General features: G+C 50.3%; 1 protein-coding gene across 1 annotated transcript; it reads right to left on the bottom strand.

Moving 5' to 3' along the window:
- Positions 1-2,745: 2,745 nt before the first annotated feature.
- LOC119092398 (serine/threonine-protein phosphatase with EF-hands 2) lies at positions 2,746-14,420 on the bottom strand. The gene is made up of 6 exons (XM_037215360.1): positions 14,336-14,420; positions 12,887-13,072; positions 10,013-10,265; positions 6,389-6,552; positions 5,716-5,800; positions 2,746-4,005 (listed from the first exon to the last, which is right to left on the bottom strand). Exons 1-6 carry the CDS (start codon positions 14,402-14,404, stop codon positions 3,803-3,805), a joined length of 960 nt encoding a protein of 319 aa, XP_037071255.1. The 5' UTR covers positions 14,405-14,420; the 3' UTR covers positions 2,746-3,802.
- Positions 14,421-23,744: the final 9,324 nt, after the last annotated feature.

Raw genomic sequence — 23,744 nt, 5'->3', positions numbered from 1 at the left:
TCAGCATCCGGCTCGGCTCTCTGGCGCAGCATCCGTCTCAGCACCCAGCTCAGCATCGGATCAGCTCGGCTCACCCAGAACTGATCCATTTTGCATTGTGCCAGATGCTTATTCACATCAGCAGTAAGATTCACGACAGAAGGGACTGCATGTCACGCTAAGAGGCTGCTTCGTTGATATGCTTAGCCCGAAAACGCCACTAAAGCCATGCAATAGACGCAAGATGTAGCACTCAGAACGCATTTCTTTGAACAGAATTCGTCCCGCGGACGAAAAGTGAACACATAGCCCATCTGGTCCGCTTTCGTTCTGGGAGCTTTTCGTGGGGTGGTTTGGGGTTTATTCCACCATGGGGATAATTTTTTTGCCTAGCGTAGGTATTGTGAGCCTACGCAGCAGCGAGAGAAGCCATGATCTCTCACTTCTCGTCATACATAAATCCAACAATGATGCATGAAAAGGATTTGCTTAAACAAGATGTTTAGCCATACCGTTTTTCGAGACGGTTCTTCCATACTATTGACGTCCAAGCATGAATCTCAAACGTGCTCACCTAACACAGTGACAAGTTAATTTCATACTCATCTTCGTCGCATTAATGGCTTGCTTTTAGGAGGAAGGCACGCTACATTTAAAGGAATGAGAAACAACTGGTGGATTTCAAAATAATGTCCGTGTGGCCAGCGCAACTTACCGAAGAAAAGGGACGATGCCAGCGCCACTTTGTGCATGCATCGCAAACTCCGAATATAGGTGGCGGCACAATCGAAGGAAACCATCCGCAATTACTTGGCTCGTTCTTCCGAGGGTCATTTAAGCTCGGAAAACGGATTGCACCCAACACTGGGATAAGCTGACCCTTGATAAATGCTGTCACAAAAGCAAATGATCTGTTGCAAAACTAGCTATTGCTTTACCACGATGACGTTTTGCGGAACATAACAGCTTATTAACAGCAGATAACAGCATAGTCGCATAACAGCGTAACAGTACGCTTATTGAAAAGCTAATCTACACGACGTTTTGTCATGAAAGGATGGCTCATGCGCCAAAGAGACAGCACTCCCGAATTTATTTTTAAAAATCATAAAGACAGGCAGCGTCTTCACACACGTTTCTGTTGCAAACGAACAGCACGAGAACTGTGGGCATGTAGCTTTCAGCAATTATACGAGTAAGCAGCGCATGATGATAAAGATACGCAGATGTAATCAATGTCACACGGTGATGCACATTTCAAATATTACATCACATATTATGAAATGATTGAGCGCATCAGTGCATGTCACATATACGTATACAGGTGAGGTGCGAAGCTAAATGGAGTTTAGCAGCATCTGCTAGGTGAGGTCAAAGACCTCGACACTAAACGACAAACGCGGCGACGGGATTTCACTTTGCATGTTGATGTACGCACCTGTCTAAGCTTTTAACCATGCTTTTCAAGGACGTAGTGCTGGATAACATCAACAATGAAAGCAGTCTTAAAGTAATGCCGACACGTCTGTAAAACGTGCAATGCCGTCACCAAAACAAACGTGATAAGTAAACGCTGTGTGTCGGTGCATCATATGCACAGTCCTCCCGGTTTTGTAGATGAGAGTAAACAACAAAATAAGAAAATGTTCTTTTGACTCTTAATTGCAAATGCCAACGTTAAAATATGACCGCACGAAACAGTGGTTTGAAAAGAGAAAACATACAACGGGTGCGGGCACGTAACTAACTCATGGCCGTCTCTCGTTTGAATCAAAATAAAATACCACTTTAAGATCGCCAGTTGACGTCATCTGATCTGAACTGAAACCAGATGGCAAGGTTTCAAATTTGTATATCATTTTGCTTAAATACTTGACTCCCTCTGCAAGCTCGTCGTGCCACAAAAAAACAACCCAGGACCGAGCACCGTTTGCCAAGAAATACGAAATGGCGAGGGAACGTCACCATCAAGTTAACAAAAGGTACAACCGGAAGCGTTTCGCTTCTGCTTCGTGTCTTATCAAAAGCTAGAATTAGAGATCAACTCAGTGACTTGCGTCAGTGACTTGCGATGCACTTTGGATTAACAATGTAGCTTAAAGATGAGAACGGCACCGTCAGATCGCAAAGTAAATATGGCCGATAATGCTTTTTGATATAACGCATAATGTCAACATTAGGTGCTAAAAAAACTAAAATCAACAAAGGCTTACAAAGCATGGTACCCTTTTTTGAACGGCCCGTTACTTGCAGGTGAGTGGAGCACAGTATCCGGTCTGAAACCGATGCAGCCAACAAAACGCGCTTCTAGCGGACGCGTGCTCGATTCCTCTTTGGCAGAATCGATTCCGACTCCTAGGCAGAGCGCATGAAGTCATCCCGACTCCGAATTTGAGCAGCGCAGCACAACTGTGAGTTGACTTCAATTCCGTCTGAAGGAAAACTGTTCAGCTGTGGAATCCATCCCAATGAGCCTTTTCCAACGGAAGGGTTACGTAAAGGCATCTGCAGTGCACCTGGCCCGGCCGCGCTGCTGCCCAATAACTGTTGCTTGCCATATTGAAGAGACACTAATCTTATAATCCGGAACTTTCTGAACAGTTCATTGACATTGACCGATCTTGGGCGAAAACTCGTGGACATAGAAACTGAAATATTCAACTGCCTTGTAAATCAATGACCCTTTTCGCACTTGCAAGGAGCAAATCGAAATCGCCGAACGCGGTGTCTTCCGAAAGTATTTTTAAAAAAAATTAAGTACGGGGCATTTCTTTCGATAGAACGAAAACTAAATATGAACAAATGTTATTTGGTGCACATGCGCGCATATAGATTTATGTATACATGGATATATAGAATAATACTGAATATATTCAATTTCGGAATAACCTCAGTGATGGTTTTGTGCCTTCGAGCCTGATTTCAGCTCTCGAAACAAATAATAAATTATTGAAATAAAAAGTAATAGCCTCAATTTTCGTAGAAATACCAGGAAAACGGAAATATAGATGCATTAATGTTTTGGAAACATGCCTTAAGCTACTTAACAACTTACATGGTTAATGCCACCCCGACTGCAACAACAATTCGATTGATTTTGATTTTTCCCGGCACCACCTGGACAAAGCAAGAATCTAGTTTCTAGTATGCATGTGACCACCAAAATCAAATGGTCAACTCAGCTAAGTGACTTGTAGTCACTTCAAAATTTCACTTGCATATAAGAAAATAGTATTGTGACGAAGTGCATCAAGGCAGCAAGGACACGGAATAGCTATTCTTAAATGTGCCACTGCCAAAAACGAAACATGATTGGGGCGACATGTAGGTAAAACCCATCAAGTTCTGCACATTAAATAAACTGCATCTAAATATGTCGGCATATGGCAGGAGTGTGCGTGGACCGGGTACAGCAAGTTCCATGAGGCCAAATCCCAAGTTATCATGCGACCATGCCAAAAAGGTCAAAGTGATTCTCCCACGCCCCAACCGCCAGCGCAAGTACCGGTCCTACCCTGGGGTCAGCTAACGCCGCAAGGCCTTCAGTCGGCTGAAAGTGCGTTGCCCGAATGACCTCACTCAGTTAGTCTCGCCCCTCACACTCACACTCCTCCTACCAGACGCATATGCTCGTACTCGTGCGTCCGGACCTCAGGCGCCCTCGTCTCCTCCCCGTTCGTCTTCGTGACCCCACTGCCACCGCACTCATACGCTCGCGACCCCTCGCTCCCCGCTCCCTCGGGGCGAGCTTGCGCTGCTGCGCCGACGAGCTGCGGGTCAGGCCGAGCGTGCTGAGCGGGCGGGGTCACCAGGCCTGCTTGGGTCACCGCGGCTCGCCGCCCGCTCCGCCGCCGTCCACGTTCACTAGGCGGAACGTCTCCAGAAACTCGTTGAAGTCGATGAAGCCGTCTTTGTTGATGTCCATGCTCTTGGCCATGTTGACCATCTCGTCGTAGGGGATCGGCTGGTGCAGGTAGTTCTGGAGCAGCGAGCAAGCGTCGGCGAACTCGTCCAGAGACAGGAACCCTGCCAGAGAGAAGACAGGCGCTGAGGTGGACCCGACTCAGGCTGGCCGATGCTGAGTAGGGCCGATGCTGAGTCAGTCTGACTCTAGTGACTCAGGCTACTCCAGAGGACGGCTGTTGTCACAGAAAACTAGATTACTGAGACACGCCGAGAAGGGCCAGAAAATGAATTCAGCGTAGTCTGTGTCATTGCCATGCATTTCCTGGTCCTGGAGTTATCGGGGAAGGATCGATGGAGATGCAACTGCACCTAGACGTCCTAATTTGCATATCATAGTTCACCTCCACTAATAATTTGCCACCACAGCATGATTTGGTCAAGGAATCTACAACACTGCTTTACAAGGAATCTACAACACTACTTTATGTTTTCTCATGACTCACATGGCTGCTCTAGACGACGCCGAAATTTACGACTTTGTCCCACTGACCAAGTTTGACCGAGCGAATGTCACTGAAACTCAAGCTAGCCGCCACAAATCCGATGCAGGTTTACGCGAGCACCCCGATGCTGCTTTTCGCTTAATGCAAGCGCATGTCGCGCTTTCGACAGCCCCTGAGGCGTTCAGCAAAGGTGACAAAAACGCCCATCCGGTGAGGTCCCAAATTTAAGTCAATAACTCACTTTCTTCTGGTAGCGTAGCCACGAGAGAGGGAGAGGGGGGGCCTAGGTTCATGTCCCCTCCTCTGGAGTGGGTTGGGCCGTTTAGGACTGAAGGCCACAAGCTTCTTTTTGGAATTTTAAGACGCCCTATGTCTTGTAAAACACAACAAAGCATAAATTGAAAAGGATCCAAAGCCTACACAGCTCCCCTAAATGCAGTAACAGGACCCCTGTGACGAGGAAGACGCTCCTGCGCTGGAAAGATCCATCTGACCCAATTTGACCTCTCCTGAGTCAAACCCGGCCCACATCACCAGTTTCTTGCCATTCAGAATATCAGATGTTATTCAGGACGCCCGTGGCTCATTCAGGTCCGTAACAGCACATTCCCATCCACCGACGCAGTGCTTCTCAAAGCTCACGTCCGTTGCATAGAAGCAGCTTTCAGGACGGTTCAACACGTCTAACATAACTACACGGCTGTGTGGGCGTGCCTCTGTTATGCGGCTGAGGGTTTCTGACAGGTGATTGCCTATTCATAGAGTTGTGGGGTGCTAGTTGTAAACGCGCGGACCAGCCAACGAGCGCTTTTGCTGATGCATTATGTCCGCAAAGTTAGACAGAAATGGAGGTGGACGCCTTAAGCTCACGTTCTGCCAAAAGCACACAGTTCAGGCGAATGTTCTTGGGACACTAATACTTAACAAGAAGGGTAACGAACTCCCTTCTAGTCCCATTCATAAGGCTTGAACTGAGGTAGCGCTAATTTATGAAAGGGCGTCATTGTCTACAGCGATGCGTTGGCTGGCGCGGTTGAAAGCATCACAGGAAGCTGGAATGAACACGGCGCATTCGGTAACACAGCACCTGAGGCTGACTTCGAGGAACAGCCAAGGCTCGTCCAGCTAGGGCAGGAATTAGCCAGATCCGTCACGATCTCACGTGGCTATGCAACAGGAGTATATCTTCTACTTCAGCAGACCTGCGAATTTCAATGGATTGCTGCATAGAATACGCTGCGAAAATCCGAACGGAGAAAAAATGTTTCACAGCGCTTCTCGTCTGTACCTAACGGTTCGCGCAGGCGCGTTCGCGACGCAGTCTCACCAGAGTGGTCTTTGTCGAGAATCCGGAATATAGTCTCCAGCCGCTCTCGGTTTCTGTACAGGGACTCCACCACGCTGGGGCTGTCCTGCGGGCGGGGCCGGCGAACAGTCAGGAAGCGAGTTTGCGGACCCAGCCCAGGCCCGCCAGTTGGTGGCTATGCCACCGACAACCGAGGCGTTGGGGGCTCCGCCGGCGGCGTGCGGCGGCTCGCGGGATCCAAGATCCAATGCCGTGCCATGTAAAAGCGCTCCGCCATCCTGCCGCAGCGACGCACTTGAGTGTATGTAGTGAGGTCAAGGTCAAAGCCGCGAGGTGTGTCGCAGCATCATTGACCGGAGCAGCGCGGCGGCGGCGACCCCGTACCGCTGCGGGTCATGGCGGGGCACGACACACCGGGAGACGTCGAGACGGTAACACAGAGCGACGGCTCAGACTCATCAGGCCATCACTCCGTTCCAGTAAACACTGAGAATATAACATGTGCTTCAGTACCTGCATATGCGAAAACGATTCAAATAGCCTGGAACTAACATAGAGATGACATCAAAGAGCGATTACTTAAACACATTTCACCGACGTCAGTCACTTTGCACTGCGGTTACAAATAGACTGGGGTAATATACATTACCGAAACCGCATGACTTTATCGTTGACTCCTCGGACAGCGCTTTACCTCGCTTTTCGTAGGAGAAACAGAGCCCACGAACGTGTCGGCGTAGACTATCTTCGAGGAACGCGAGTCCAGAGGCACGATTTTCTCTCGCAGCACGCGCCAGGGGATGCCGGGGCTGCAGTGGTCCTCCATGACCGCCACCCACTCGTGGACGGCTATCAAACCTGAGAAAAACGACAGAAACAATAAGTGATGGAAAGGCTTGAGACGGGACAGTAGTTCGACAGAGAGGCATCCCCAAAGCGCCGAAAAACCGATCATGCGGATCTTACAACTCGCAAATCTCTGCGGTTTATCCGCCAGCGAACTAAGTGCGAAGCAATGCATTGTAGTGCCATTTAATAATTGTCATGTAAATGGAAGTGAATGCGACGTGATATCATGTAATGAAATATGATTTGTCAATGTAATGTATTTCACGTTTGTAATTTACTGTGCGTTTACCGTATTTTGTTATTTGTCAGTCACCCGACGAAGGATTGATGCCCAAAATAAAGTGGCATTTCTTTACATATTTTGCATGACTTTCATTTTTCAGGCGCAAGTCGAGGCGTTTTGTGTATAACTACGTCACGACTCAAAGAAGAGCTGAAACTCATTAGTGACCGAATTTCGAGCCCGCACTAGGCTGCTCGGTTGCTGCCTGCAGCCTGGCTTCAGTCTGTCGCCGCTCACTCCAGTGTTTGTGGTGCGGTCACGTGATTTTTTTGTGGGGAGCTCTATCCCGAAGGCGCCTGCTTTCGTTAACAAGAGACTGACACACCGAGGCCTTCCTGCCGTCGCTTAGCTGTGTGCGGTGGTACCGAACAGAACCTCTTCGAGTAACGAGCAAACCCCGATCTCCAAGAAACGCCCTCTGAGTCCACTGAACTCCATTTGTAATTGCCTATCCACAAATTAGCTTCCTGGGTCCTGTCCTATGTGCGGCTGGGATTCCCTACATTCTAAGTGGAAACGCTCATCACTCCACTGTAAGGTTTCATCCTGAACTGGAAGCACAAGCCGGCCACGCACTGACCAACCAAGCAGGTCGATGACTGAGCCATAGTCGACCTAACCGGAACGTGCAGGCGTCAACCAGCATGGTCCAGTGACATCAACGTTCTTCACTTGTAATCCCGCCAGCCGCGGCGGTGGATTGCCAAAAAAGTGCCCCGAAGAGGCCAATAACCGTGACACGCCCGGCTGACACCGTTCGGCTGATATCAGTCCTGGAAGCTGTGAGCGAGCACCATAATCCTGACGTGGTAAAAAATCTGGACGGGTAATCGCTTTGTTGTACATGCGTTCAACTGCTTTCAGCTCCGGAAATTGCGTTAGAGCGGCATAGTCCTTGCCAATAACCGGTGGCCGGTTGAAAATAAATGGATGCATTGGACGAAGCAGACCAAATAACATTCTTTTAAATACCCAACGTTTTGCTCTGACAACTTGAAGTCATTCATGCACTGTGGAAAGCCACTTACCATGGGTTGACAGCAATGTCAAAAATGAGCAGGGCACAGGAGCCTTTATTTATTTTCTAAGCCTTTCATTACGTAATGTGGTGGCACACGACCAGCCTCATAACCAGGAGTGGCAGGAATGTGTGGCAGGATGGCAGGAAGCCATTCTTTTCCAACTCTTTCCTTATCAGACGAGCAGCAGCGTGCATGCATAAGATGGCAGCGGCTGCCCCGCTATCCCTCCCTGCTGCCCCTACCCCACCGCCGCCACCCCTGTTCCATCGGCGCACGCTGTACCGCCGCCACCGGTCACCTGAAGCACACTGTGCCGCTCTACACGCGGTACCAACTCCACTTGAAAAGGAACGTGGCCGACGGAAAGCATTTCTTGAATCCAGTGAATAGAAGTTGAGGCGCTATACACTTCTGAGTGATGTGGAGAGGTATTTTGAGAAGGAAATTTTGTTTTTAGAGTACATGAATTCTGCAAAGTTTTGCATTTGACAAGGCCATAATTTGACGCGAGAACTAACATGCGGCGCTTTCACTGTGACAGCGTTTTGGTCCTTAGCGTCACGGTCAAAGACATAGAACGAAATTCAGAAGGGATAATATTTCCGGTGTTCCAATCATGTTGAGGCTGAAAGCTGTCCTCAAGCACCAGCATTTTCAGTTTGTCTTAGGGCAAGTAAAATTAGATGCTTTGGCAGGTCCATTCCGTTCAACCAAAGGCGGCACGCACCTACAGAATCCATCGCGGCCAACGGGCCTAAAAGGTTTCACTCTATTTTAAATAGAGTTTCTTTGAAATACTCAGCAGGCAGGCAGTAAGAACACATACCAACAGATTATATAGGGGCCGACAGGAGCACCTTTGCGAATTGAATGACATTCGATGCCATGACCCAGTACAGAATACAGTCCATGACCTTCACGGTCATCTGGAATGCTATATCAGGTGCATGTGTCCTTGCTTGGCCGAAAAAGCTCCGTGTGATGCATGTGAGCATGTGGTGTAATATGTAATTGGTCCAGTTCATGGCTCGTATGGTCTTATCGGCAGTAATGCGCGTGTGCACACGCGCGTCGAAATCGCTTGCATATTCTTACAGACGAAACACCAAGAGAGACGGTGCAATGTCATGAAGCGAAGGAAGAACGGTAGATAACATTGTGCGGGCCGGTACAAAAACAGCCACAACAAACACGCCTCAATAAAGACGATGTGGTCTATAGCGTGCATCTATGGGCCATTGGGGAATATTTGAGAATTTCATCGACTGGCCAAATCCATGCGTATGCTTATATGAAATGGATCACGGCATGGGTTGGGTCTATATTTTGGGAAAATTACGGGTCTGAGCACGGGTATGGGTGAGATATTTTCAAAAGTTCTGTTAGTCATGTTAAGAAATTCTACACATTTTACTGCTGGCGCTTTTTGAGTCATAATAAACACCATTGACGCGACTGTTGAAATTAGCAACGCTAAGGGGTTGGCTGCGAGCTTCGCCAAAACTCTCCAATACTTAAGAAACACAGTATTGTTTGAATGCGAGTGGGTGGATAACGGTTGGGTACAAATGGTTAGGAATAGGCAGCGGGTGGATGTGGGCACATACTAATGGATAGAGCACAGATGGGCAAAGGAAGTCTTTGCGAAGAAGATCTCTGGTGGATATGCGCTCGAACAGTTATGGTATCTACCGCACTAGGCATTCATTAAAATTAGCATAACCGTGATATTTTTCTAAAACAAGCTTATTCCAACACCCATATCACAGCACGCTCCAGTTGTGAAAAATACCTTCACTAGGACGCCGAGTAAAGAATGCACTAAAACTCCCCTCCCTCCTTAACATGTCTTCTTCGTTGGCTACCGCAGACTGTTTTACACCGAAGATGCAAGCTGCTCAGTGCTGTCCATGCCACAGAAGCAAAAACCGCGCTTATTTTCCCAGCATGGTGATCGGGATCACGCTTTTCAGCTCTACGGAAATACAAGAAAAGTTTTCTGAAAGACACTGCGCTCTCAGAGTGATCTCAGACACGCTGAGAATGTTCCTTGCAGTACCATTTAGAGCTTAGCACCGCTCAGCACCGCTTAGGGACTGCTTATAGTATCATCCTAAGCCCAGTAGCATCTCCGCACTTGAGCACGCGACCACATGAGCTCCACCTGTTTCGGCTGGGTCGCGTCTGCTGAACTCATCCATTAGCGCCGCCTTGGAGGCGAGGATCTTCTTCCGAAGCTCGTTGAGGGCGGAGGCCTCTAGAGCGCCGACCCGCTGCCTCATTGGGATGTACTTGGCCTTGGTCTGGGCGTTGAACTGGACGAAGTGCGGCCGCAGCTCGGCTCCTTGCAGCACCACGTAGGCGCCGCGGTTGGAGCCGGGGCCGTAGTAGTTGGACGCTGAGAAGATGGTCAGGCACTGCGAGGAGCGGGAAGAGGTCAGTCGCGTGGCGTGGCCAATCGAAGAGGACCTCCGGCAGACGCTTCGGCAGAACGGGCCACACATTGGTCACACATAACTGATGAGCCATCGCTTTGGACAGGCAGACCACTAATAGGCATGAAAGCTGAGTAAATCTGTGGGGTGAAGATCCAAAGCAAATGCAGGAATTTGTATTGTAAGTCTGTCTGGCTGAATATGTAAATTTGTAAGTAAATCTATAGGCCGAATTTCCAAAACAATTACTGAACCCCGTGTTGACCCCGTGGAAGATATAGACAAAAATGTACCGAAATATAGGTCCTGAGAACTAAACAACAATGGACTTCCTTCGCGAGAAAATAAAATAGTAACAGTGCACCAGCGTCAAAGCACGCAACTCCAGTGATATATCCGACCAAATGTGTGGTAGGCGGATGTTCTGGCGACCGCTTTCACATCCCCTGAGAGTGATTGCGACACAGTTTTAATGGAGGAACTTCCTCGTCGCCTTGGGGAGCAGACGTCATCACACCGACAGCCTGGGGAAAACACCACGCTGTCACTGACTGGGTGTTTTCGGCTGGTGGTAGAAGCCATCAAAGTCCGTGTCGGCGAAGGCTTTCAGATAAACAGTGGGTAATCTCAGACGTCCCAAATCTTCCCTACAACCCCGCAGTATTTTCAGATCAGACGCCGAGTCATCCCATTCAACGCGTGACGCGTTCTACGCGAGGCAGTTCGAGAGGTCATTGGGGACGTTGGAAGTTTGGCCGCGCTGTGCTCAAGCAATAGGACCAGGCTGAGGTGCCCCGGACGTCTCCGTCAGCCGCCGGACACGGCTCCGTCAGCTGCCGGGCACGTCTCCGTCGGCTGCCGGGCACGCCTCAGTCAGCTGCCGGGCGCGTCTCCGTCAGCTGTCGGGTGCGTCGCCGTCGGCTGCCGGGCACGGCCTGTCAGCTGCCGGGCACGGCTCCGTCAGCTGCCGGGCACGGCTCCGTCAGCAGCCGGGCACGGCTCCGTCAGCTGCCGGGCACGCCTCAGTCAGCTGCCGGGAACGCTTCAGTCAGCTGCCGGCACGTCTCCGTCAGCTGCCGGGCACGGCTCCTTCAGCTGCCGGGCACGTCTCCGTCAGCTGCCGGGCACGCCTCAGTCGGCTGCCGGGCACGTCTCCGTCAGCTGCCGGGCACGCCTCAGTCGGCTGCTGGGCACGTCTCCGTCAGCTGCCGGGCACGCCTCAGTCAGCTGCCGGGCACGCCTCAGTCAGCTGCCGGGCTCGTTTCCGTCAGCTGCGGGGGGCGTCGCCGTCAGGTGCCGGACACGGTTGCGCCAGTTCAAACGTGGCGAGCGTGACGTCACGTGCCGCGGGACGCGAACAGCAGAATAATGCCGCGCTAGGAACGGGACCAAATGACATACAAGTGCGTTCCGGGGGTTACCCTATCATAATTGACTCATTCAATCGCGTAGATTCACCGACTCTAGATTCGCTGAGTCGTCGTAGTCGGAGAGGAGCTTTGAGATCTGGTGCAACGAGGACACGGTACAAAACGGCTAAAAACGTGCTCACTTGTCGCAATGACTGGCGGACCTTACATTCAGAAGCAATCTGAAAGGACCGTCACGAGACAGGAACCGTCTGCTGCTCTAAAGAAGATGTTCAAGTGTTCTTCAGTTCCTCAGGAAATGCCGGAGTCTCCTGGCAGCCGTGGGAGCAGCCACATCCCAGATACTTGGGAGGGGGGAGGGGGAGGGGCAGAGTCTGAGGGCCTTTTGCCGCGCTAGCCCAACGCCTTTGCGGCATGGAACGAGTGGCGTGATGAGGTATGTAAATGATGCTATCGTGCAGATGACGATAAAACACGGGCAGATGGAGCTAGCCGCCTCTGCAAACCCGAACAATAGGTCGTATCAATGCATTGGGCGTCCCTCTTTCGTGAGCTTAGCGATCTGGGGATTACTGATCTGTATCGCTGCCGCGCAGATTTTCAAAGGGCTGCTGGAAAACGGACCGGCCTTGTGTTCGGTAGTGCTCTTCAGTCTGGTCCACCAAATCGATGATTTTAAAGTGGTTTATGTTTTCGGTGCCTGTGGGGAAAATGCTGTAAACCACGGATGCCTTCTACCTGGGGCGGATCCTGGTTTTTGGACCGTCTTACGCCTGCCTAGATCTCATAGCCCTATCCATTCTATTTACGTACAAAGGGGTAATACAGCCGCATGGTCGGGTGATGAAACTACACAATTTGCGGTTAATTAACGTTATTGCAAGATCAGCACGCCGCCTAGCCTACCGAAATGTGTCCTAACAGCGAAGGTGAATGCTTATTTGACGAGCGATGTCGGGGACAGAGGCTGATTCGGGGAAACATAGACAACATGCCTCCCAGCTTCCACGGCTGGATATGCCCACACTCGCGTGGACAACGGAAACACTTCTATGATAACAACTAGTCGCAAAATGAACGCCGTCAATAGGCAAGCGTCCGAGCACCACGCACTGCACACACATACATAATGATAATGAGGACCTGGTGACGCTAAAAGCGAGGTGCCAACTGCCTGAAGGGCTGGATATCGACCACGCGCGGCCACCTCGCCCAGCCAGCAGCCGCCCGTACCTTGTCGTCGTGCGTGTACTCGTATCCCTCCGCCTTGCACTCGTGCGACCGGATCAGCAGGTCGAGGTCGTTGATGCGCAGCAGCTTGTGCGTGACGTCGGGGCCGAAGTAGCAGCCTCCGCCGCGGAACACGTTCGGCTCGCAACCCGGCGTGCTCTGCGGGTCGCTCCAGAGCACGTCCAGCACCTGGCGGCGCCGGCCGGTCTGACGTCAGACCGTGGAGTGTGGCGTCATACGCGGCGTGCTCCTGCGGGCCGTTTCAGAGCACGTCCAGCACCTGCCGGCGCCGGCCGGTCTGACGTCAGACCGCTGAGTGTGGCGTCATACGCGGCGTGCTCTGCGGGTCGCTCCAGAGCACGTCCAGCACCTGGCGGCGCCGGCCGGTCTGACGTCAAGATCGCTGAGTGTGGCGTCATACGCGGCGTGCTCTGCGGGTCGCTCCAGAGCACGTCCAGCACCCTGCCGACGCCGGCGGTCTGACGTCAGACCGCGGAGTGTGGCGTCATACGCGGCGTGCTCTGCTGGTCGCTCCAGAGCACGTCCTGCACCTGCCGGCGCCGGCCGGTCTGACGTCCAGACCGCGGGTGTGGCGTCATACGCGGCGGGCCGGCGTCGATACGGGACGGCAACGGCGCAGAGGTCGGGTCCGGTTGGGGGCGCGCCGCCGGCCGGCCGAGCGGACTGAGACGGCCGTCATCGAGATTGAGTCCTCGGTAGATGGCTAATTTTGGACGGCGCCACTAATTCGGTGTGTCAATCAGGTGACGGCAGAGCCGCCCACTCCGCGCCACCAGGGGCCGAGCGATTTAGTGGAGGACATACGGCGGTGACGTCAGCGCACCGACGGGCGTGCGGCAGGCCCACGTCGGCCACGGGCTGCATGGTCAGATACAACGGCAAGCTGGGATCACCTTGCCAGATCTCAAACGCGAGGATCATTTGAATAACTACCTAGCCGGCTTCAAACACGGACAATAACCGTCACCATCCCATTGATTTCTAGTACGACACAGGCCGTGCTGCAGATCCTCCGACTGGCTTATCGTTGGCAAACATGGGCTCAAAGCAATGATAAATGCACCCAGGGGATTTTGATATTTTAGGATATCATTGTGCCTTGATGACCGTCCTTCTGGCGCATATTTTCACGATTCTGTCACGTGATAAATTGTATCCTGTCATAATTCTACTATCCCTTGAACCACCACATTTCTTGCCGAGCGCGACCACCCCGGGTGAAATGGACATATGCCTAGCTTGCTGGTGACAAGACCGCAGTAAGGGCTCCGCCGGGCTGCGGGAACAGACCGCAGCAAGGGCTCTGCCGGACTGCAGGATCAGACCGCAGTGAGGGCCCCGCCGGGCAGCGGAACCAGCCCGCAGTAAGGGCTCTATCGGGCTGCGGAACCAGGCCGCAGTGAGGGCTCCGCCGGGCCGCTGGACGAGTACCTGCTTCCAGCCGATTCTGTGGCGCATGTGGTCCGTGGAGCTGGTGTTGTCGTGAAGCCGCTCCGGCATTCTCAGCACAGAGGAGTACTGGAACAGGTGGGACGGGTCAGAAGACTCCAGACTCGCACCGGTTCGCTGGCAATGACGGCGAGCCATGGGAGCTGCCATGCACTGCCGGCCCTGTGACAAGCTAGGGAGGGCTTCGGCGACGCTCCTCCAGCGACGCGAGACATCCTCCATTTTCCACGAAGCAGTGGTTTACGTCAGTTTCCGGAGATAAATAAGTTCAAAAGCTGCGCGGAAATTAAAAGCAACAGAGGTGACGCATACTCCGGAATTACTTTGTTTACACGAAACTGTGCGCAGCAAAATTGAGAGAAACAAAAAAGGCCCAGACTTCCTCACTAGGTGTATCATTAGTGCGTGTTCTTGAAGGATGCTGGACTCCCAAATGGTGTCAGGCAAGAACCCTTAGGCTTCCATAGTGTTCCGAATGGCATAATGGCACGCACTTCCAATAGCTGCTCCCACGAAGCTTTCCCATCGTAGTGAACGCACCCAACAGCTGCGCTGGTAACATTTTTTTTGGAAGCGCATGCATGCGCGCACCGATAGAAAGCTCCGGGGGAACGTTGCGAAAATTCATCCACGAGAAGCTTTTTCAGAGATACAGGTCATTTGCGAAAAAACACTTTTGTGACCAGTAGGTTACGGGAGGGTTATACTCAAGTCACTCAATCGAGCATGTTTGCGGCGGCGCTGGCTGCCCAGGCGAGCGAACATCGCGGGGGTAACCTGGCGCGTCCGAGACCACCCCGTCGCTGATTGGTTGAGGATCAGCCGGGCCCACGTAAGCCGATTCCCAGCTGGCGGCAGCGCACCGCGATAATGGATCCGAACAGGACTGAGTCGCGCCGGGACCCCGACCAGCAGATCCCAGGAGAACAGGCCCTAGCCCGCCGCCCGCAGTCTTCAAGGGCAGACGGTTGTGGTGTAGAAAGAGCCAAATGGACGGCGCTTGGGCAAGAAGAACCACGCAGGGAATGGAGAATAAACCAGAACTTTTCAAACCTAATGAATGTGTAGACAGATAGACATATACATATATATATATATATATATATATATATATATATATATATATACATATATACATATTCTATATATATATATATATATATATATATATATATACATATGTAAAATGAAGCTATATGTATAGGTATATATAAAGATACATAAATACATGCATACAACATAGAGGCTATATATGTACAGCTATATAAATAACATCATGGAGCTATATATATATATATATATATATATATATATATATATATATATATATATATATAGATATAGCTATGTCACCCGGAGAGCTTTACGAAACAATCCAAGCAATCAGAGACAACTCGATTTATCAGAGCACGGACACCGGCCAAGCTCCTAACATGTAGGCAAAGGTGAAAAACCTCGTCAGCAAGATGTTTAGAATTGCATACGAACGCACCAGACGCACGGCATGGTGGCAACCAATCCTCTGGCAGACAGCCTTCAGGGAAACCCAAAACTTCACAAGAAGGGATTGCCTCTTCGGGCCATCGTCAGAGGCAGAGATCACGCGACAAAGCGCCTGGCTGAGCGTGCGGAAGAAGAACGGCAAATTAGTGTGGAAAACCAATAATTCTTCATCCGTGATACACCACACTTTTTCCGAAAACTTGAAAAGTTGTCACATTCGATCAGGTCTCATAATGAGTGCATCCTGATCTCTCTTGCATGGACGTGAGCAAACTTTTCCCCAGTGTACCACAGCGGGAGGTATTGCGGCGTGCCAATCGCTCGTAACCAACGCCAATCGCCAAAAATTCCAACGGAAAGCGTATACAAACTACTGAGCTAGTGTTAAGGAACAACAACTGCAACCTGGGTTCAAACGCGCACTTAATGCAAGCTGAAGAACCACCAGTAGGCTCGAAATTGTGGAAAATTTGTGAGCGCGTATTTGAAGGCATAGTTATCAGAGCTTGAACAAAAATCGGACTCAAACCGTTAGCTTACTTTAAATATATCGATAACATTTTTTTGGTATGGCTGCATGGTGAGGAGGCATTAAAAAAGCATCATGGTGTTGCAAACAACGTGCTCACGAAATTCAAGTTGACCTTCATTATTCCAAAACTGACATGCAATTTTTAAATGTAATTGTTAGACTAAAAGACGGCCATATCCAAGTTAATTTATTTTCAAAGCTATTCGAAGGCAAAAGCTACCACCATTTTTCATCACATCATCCTTAACACTGGGCGCACAATGACCGCGGATGTCAACGTGCCCTTAAGCCCAAATAATAACAACGCCCTCCTTACCACACGGCAAAAATGATGTCATATCGTGCATATACGATATCATACCATTTTGTTATCAATTATATCATACCATTTTGTTATCAATTATATCATACCATTTTGTTATCAATATATCATACCATTTTGTTATCAATTATATCATACCATTTTGTTATCAATTATATCGTGCGTAAACGAGAACGTGAAAGCTAGGCCTTAGAAACAAGGACATCCCGGCAGAGGGATTAATAATAGCTTCAGTAGGGTGGGCAAATTTGACCGCGAACAACTTTTTCGCAGCAGCAAACAGAGCAAGATTTGACGGAAGCATGTTTTAGTATATGCACATATAATTTCTTGTACGTATGATCAAGCCGTTGGATTGTAAAACAAGCCGAGTTGTGTATGATGTTCATTGTGATGTGTGTGAATGTGTACGTTATATCGGGAAGTCAGGGGAGACCCGTTCAGCAAACCAGCTATCGGTCAACAAGACCATTGGTGGACTTTCCCGTATCCATCCACTTTACCTCACTGGGCCACTCAATGACCGTAAAATTTGTTGACTTGGAGGGGGTGTGGAGCAAAACTGCGATTTATAGGAAGCTCAGAGAGGAGAGCGAGAAAACAATGGATTATTAGGCTGGGAAAATTGCGCCTTCAGGTGGTACTCGCCTCAAAACAAAATCTAATGTGCAAATGTGTCACGGAAGTGAACTAGAAGGGGGCAATCCCACAACCCAATGCACACTGCGTCGATTATTTGTGTTACGAAAGGACGTGGAAAAGGACCGATTGTTCAGACTGAAGCAGATTCAAGTAGAACTGAAGCCTCTGATGGCAGAATGCTGATATATATATATATATATATATATATATATATATATATATATATATATATATATGTAATATGAAATGTGAATCCAAATATATGTGACTAAAACTATGTATATATATACATATATTTATATTTGAATATACACACATTTATCTATATAGTGTATATATATATATATATATATATATATATATATATTAATATGATACTATCTACTATATATATTATATATATATCTATCTCTCTTCTCTCTCTCCTCTCTCTCTCCTTCTCTCTCTCTCCCCCTCCATCTCTCTACTCTCTCTCTCTCTCCTCCCCTCTCTCTCTCTCTTCTCTCTCTCCTTCTCCCTCTCCCTTCCCTCTCCCTTCATCACAGCTCTCCCTCTCCCTTTCTCCCTCTCACCTTCTCCCTTCTCCCCTCTCCTCTCCTCTCTCCCCTTTTTCTCCCCCAGCCATCTCCCTCTCCCTCTCCCTCTCCCTCCCTCGCCCTCGCCCTCGCCTCGCCTCGCTCGCCCTCGCCATCGCCTCGCCCTCGCCCTCGCCCTCGCCCTCGCCCTCGCCCTCGCCCTCGCCTCGCCCTCGCCCTCGCCCTCGCCCTCGCCTCGCCCTCGCCCTCGCCCTCGCCCTCGCCCTCGCCCCGCCCTCGCCCTCGCCCTCGCCCTCGCCCTCGCCCTCGCCCTCGCCCTCGCCTCGCCCTCGCCCTCGCCCTCGCTCCCTCGCCCTCGCCTCGCCCTCGCCCCGCCCTAGCCCTCGCCACTCGCCCTCGCCCTCGCCCCGCCTCGCCCTCGCCCTCGCCCTCGCCCTCGCCCTCGCCCTCGCCCTCGCCCTCGCCCTCGCCCTCGCCCTCGCTCGCCTCGCCCTCGCCCTCGCCCTCGCCCTCGCCTCGCCCTCGCCTCGCCCTCGCCCTCGCCCTCGCCCTCGCCCTCGCCCTCGCCCTCGCCCTCGCCCTCGCCTCGCCCTCGCCCTCGCCTCGCCTCGCCCTCGCCCTCGCCCTCGCCCTCGCCCTCGCCCTCGCCCTCGCCCTCGCCCTCGCCTCGCCCTCGCCTCGCCCTCGCTCTCCTCTCTCTTCTCTCTCTCTCCTCTCTCTCTCTCTCTCTCTCTCTCTCTCCTCTCTCTCTCTCTCCTCTCTCTCTCTCTCTCTCTCTCTCTCTCTCTCTCTAGTAGTTTGTGACAAAAATTGACGGATGTTTCGCTTTTGTACCTTAATTGTAGCCACAAAGGCACGCACGTTGCGGGTTTCATCAGTCGATTAGCATTTGATGAATTTACCAATTCTGTCTCAAATATGGTAGGAGTTTTCAAAAATGTTTTTTTAATGTTTTGTGATGGGAATGACCCGTTTTTTATCACAATTCGCAAGATGAGTGCGATGGGCTCCCAAATACTAAACGACTGTGGCGGTTAACCCGTCCTTAAAGTCCCGAACATTCGAATACAGTTCTTCTATCTATCGCTGAGCTAAGCAACGCCTCGCATGCCGCCACCGCCGCCAGACAGCAAAACACACGCACACCTCCTTCCCTCGCGGCGTGCCCTCCCGGACACCTGACCTTAGCCGGCGACAGACCTGTGTCGGTCGATGGCCTCCAGGCCGTGCAGGTCTGTGTCGAACGACACGCCGCCGTGCACCACGAGCACGCGCCGGTCGATGATGGTGCCCACCGGCAGCCAGGAGAACACCTCCTCGAGGAGCGCCAGCAGTGCAGACGAGTGACCCTGCAGCAGACAGCCGGCCCGGCCGGCAGGGTCAGGCACCGCGCACCGGCCGACGCGCGGCGGCAACCAGCGCACGGCAATGATCCAAACATGGCAAGGCGGGGGGGAAATGGGAACGGGGTGCCGTGGCAGAGGGGGGTCTGACACCCACTGGCATGAACGCATAGCTAGACGCGTTCTTAAAAGAAGGAGCCCACACAGAATGGTACTTAAAACATGCATACACTGATATTCCATGATGATTGTGTGCTCAGTCGCACGATGCTCTGCCTGACACAATTTAAAACGCATCAGGTCTTGATGGCCAGACAGAGACAGTTGCCTCCGTAATCAGAATGTGATTAGTGCTAGGCCACATTCCCTAATTTCCATTGGATGGACCAACTCGTTCGTCTGTGCCACATTTAATCCGATTTTGTCCAGGAAATTTCGCTTTTATTCGACGCCAATGGGCTCCATTAACCACTGAGATCTCGGAGTCCGCCTAGCTAACTTCGCTGTTCTATTGCCCACATTTACCGGGGGGGGGGGGGGGGGGGAGTAAACTCTCTTAAGACAAGCACAATTTAAATAGCGCTGTTAATGGTGGACACGGAGGGAGAAAGCGCGCTGGAAGTAATTCCAAGGTCACGCATCACCCAGATGTGAACGGCACGATACATGACAGAATAAATGAACTCTGAGATAAATGTAGACCATTGCATCGGGTAAATATACGCAGTCCAATGCGGGGCCCTGCCTCAACTGGAATCGTCATGCGTTTCGAAGTTTGCGCGCACATATGCGCCGGATAGTCACAGCACAGCGATTGATTCGCTCACACATGGAGTAGACGTGCCCCGCGGAGTAGGGTGATTCTGTTTTCATGACAATGAAGTAGACCACATTTGCATTACCTGTATATCTTTTATTACTGGATTTCTTTCGCAGGATATAGCTGATAAGATTACATTGCTTTTACGAGACATTTAGGTTGGTCGTGTGCAGGTAAAGGGAGCATTTCACATTTGTATGGAGCTTTAAACTGAAACAGCCATTTTGAAGATCGTTCGGAACAGTTCACAGCCACTCCGTTATAAAGACTTCCTCCCTCTAATTTCTGAGCTGCGCGCCTGCAAAAATGCAGACTATTGCGGTGGAGATTTTTCACGGTCACCCTAGGGATTCATGGGGCCATAATAAACGTCTTTCCAGTCTTTGCCATTTTCATTAGCCATGCGGGCGATTACGGCCAATAAAAACATAATCGTCGAGTCGTTCATAGCTGACGTTCGTGAGCACGATTTCCAGATATAACGGCTGTCAATTGGCTCTTAGTCAATGCTGTGCAAGGTACGGTGGTGCAGTCAACCAATGACGTATTGAGGAGCATATTCACTGAACAAAGAGGTCGTTGTTATCTACGACAGACTTTCCAAAAGCATTATACTATCAGGTATAAGTGAGCTTATTTCATCGAATCTGACCGCTTGCTTCAACACCTTCACATGTGGAACATTCCCTTTAAGTATCCGAACTCTTACCCCCAGTGCTCCTGGATCCGTCCGTAGCAATTCGTATGCACCACACGCACGCACGCCCGCCCGCCCGCGCGGCCGCCCGCACGCACACCTAAACGTAGTCAGTCGTAAGACAGCATATCAGTTAGTGACTCACTCCAGTCCAGGATCGGCCGGGTGAAGTGCGTCGTGCGGCACGTTTGCCCTGAACAGGCAGTGATTCTTCTGACACCTCCCAAAAGCCTAGCAAGGCAGGCCCAGGTAGCAGGTAAGACGATTGAAATGCAGCCGTCACGAAAGGAACACCGGGGGAGAAAGGAGGTCGGAAGAACCCCCGCGTTAAGATAAGATTAAAGCCAAGGTTAACGACCTCGTAGATATCATCCACAAGAATTGCGCCGACCTCACCGACAAGAGAACGGTCATGGAACTGAGGCCGAGCACACTGGGCCTTCCGTTCACCGCATCCTTCACAAGTCTGGACACGCCCTGGGGGCTCGTCATTTGCGATGCCATTAAGGGGCCCTCGCTCGACGACTCAGGGAAACACTTAGCTGGTGACGGTGGGCGGTGTCAGCCTTATGATGAACAAGTGAGAAAGGGAGCTGAGCCCATTGCATCTCTCTTTGCGATCGATCGCGCATATTCGATGGATCTGGTCAGGCATGCGCGGTAATTCTCATCCATTTATACGTAGTTTGCGGTCACAGGTAACCTACGTTACAGGTCTGTCATGAACTGAAACCGCTTTGTTGCAGCTTAAACCTCTCACTCAAAATGTTTACGCGCTCTAATGCCCGAGGCGTGTACATTTGTGAATTTCCTGTTGCTTTCAAAGCAGAGCAAAACAGCAGGCAGCACCAAGCAGCACTCTTGCAGGGCGTTTGTTACAAATTCGACAGGCGCATTTCTCAGCAAAGTAGGCTGGACAACATCCACCTGGTTGCCCTGCAGTTGACCACGCCAGATTCCAAACAGCCTGGCGACCATACATTATGTACAGGTCAAAAGAGACAATACATTATATGTAGGTCACAGGAGACGATACATTATATGCAGGTCACAGAAGACGCTGCACCTGGCTCCGGGGAAATTACGTTTTTCGTGCAACGAGGTCGATAACGCCTGTTCCAGAAACCACTTGTTTTGATTGGGCGACAGCAAGCCAGACAAAGCCGGATATTCTCTTCCTAGCAAATCAGTCCAGCAGCCATGCCTTGTTTTTAAGAACAAAATGTTGATCTGATATTAGCCTGGCGAACACGCCAATGCTCCTGAAGGACGTCATGCCCAGTGATGTGCATGAAACATGAATCATGTTACAGATCGCCAACACCACAGTGTCCCTGTCCCTGTGTCCCTGTGTCAGTGTCTCCCATGTGAGAGAACGTGACGATGATAAATAACGAAATATCATCCGAGCTCGCACATAGCTTTGGGCGGAGACCAACATGTGTCCCTGGCACTCTGAGGCCAAGGCCCCAATTTTCATATAAGAAGAAACGCATTCGGATCTTGCATTTTTGACATAAAGAGTTGAAAGTTCTGGTTATGAGTTGATGGCATTTATTATATATCCAGTAGCGTCAAAATAAGTGTTACTTAACGTTGCAACATCATTTAGCCAGCACCTTGTAGTAGATCAAAGACCGTTTACTCAACGTAAGAGCTTTGTACTCACAATACCACAATTGTGTTTTGATGTCAATATCAAATGTCGTCTATTTAAAACCATACATATATTTATGTTGATTTAGTTACATTTACTTAGTTACAGTTGTTTATATTGATTATATTCTATCATATGCATATCTATATCATATATGTATTCATATGCTATATTACAACAATTATGCAAATGTAATCATTATTTAGCATTACCACATCGCTTAACCAGTACCTTCTGGCATAATGAACCTCGTAAACTAAGCATGAAGATTTTCTTCTAATAATGTCCCAATTATGTTTTATTTCTTGGCCGACCACACGGAATGTGCAAATCTCACTTGACGAGCTTCAAGCCAACTAGACATTGTTTGATGCAGAAATTATGCATGTAATGATAATGATGATTCAGTCATGTATCTAGTGCATATATTATGCAGTGATGTATCCAGTGATGATGACGATACAATTATGATGATGACTTAAGACATCTCATGATATCAAGCCGTAACCCTCGCCATGATGCGGAGGGAGTCAAACCCCTGTTTTTAACACACACCTACCACGATGTCGTCCAATCACGCCAACATACTCACCCTTTCCTAGAAACTAGAACTAGAAACACAGAACAAGACACCAACTGCGACACCTCGCCGAGACCAATCGACATATTTTTTACGGGGCACTATCGTGCTAAGTTTACAAATGACTGGGGGCCAAACAGTCCTTTATTATCCATTTTCGTTATGAAGAACGACTACAAGCAGGCGTAACTCTGGCAACGAACAAGCCTTTACGAGTCAAAGCATTCGCCCGCCGGCTAGACCCGCGCAAGTGCGTCATTACCGTAACAGTCAACTCGTGCGGAACGTCGCAGCAGAGGAGCTGTCCAGTCGTTTGTGCGACAACTGTGCCATCGCTCACACGAGAGGAGTGGGGGCAAACAACGTCGCTGGCATACGCTCGAAGCAGCGCTGAAAGTCGGTCAAATACCAAAACTCTGTTTTCAGACTCTAAATGATGTACTTGCATTCTGTTCCGGAGAATGTAGAGTTACTTATCTCTGCCGCCCGAGCAAATCATTACCGAGACTACCGAGAGAGTGTGCTCTCTTGTTCTCACTCACTCACTCACTCGTCTCTCTCTCTCTCTCTCTCCTCTCTCTCTCTCTCTCTCTCTCTCTCTCTCTCTCTCTCTCTCTCTCTCTCTCGCTCTCTCCTCTCTCTCTCTCTCTCTCTCTCTCTCTCTCTCTCTCTCTCTCTCTCTCTCTCTCTCTCTCCTCTCTCCTCTCTCTCTCTCTCTCTCTCTCTCTCTCTCTCTCTCTCTCTCTCTCTCTCTCTCTC

This window comes from Pollicipes pollicipes, unplaced genomic scaffold (genome assembly GCF_011947565.3).
Source record: "Pollicipes pollicipes isolate AB1234 unplaced genomic scaffold, Ppol_2.1 Scaffold_3447;HRSCAF=4054_pilon_pilon_pilon, whole genome shotgun sequence".
In the NCBI taxonomy this organism is placed as follows: Eukaryota; Metazoa; Arthropoda; class Thecostraca; order Pollicipedomorpha; family Pollicipedidae; genus Pollicipes; species Pollicipes pollicipes.
The sequence above is the reverse complement of the archived record's forward strand: the minus strand, read 5'-3'. Positions and strand labels throughout refer to the sequence as shown.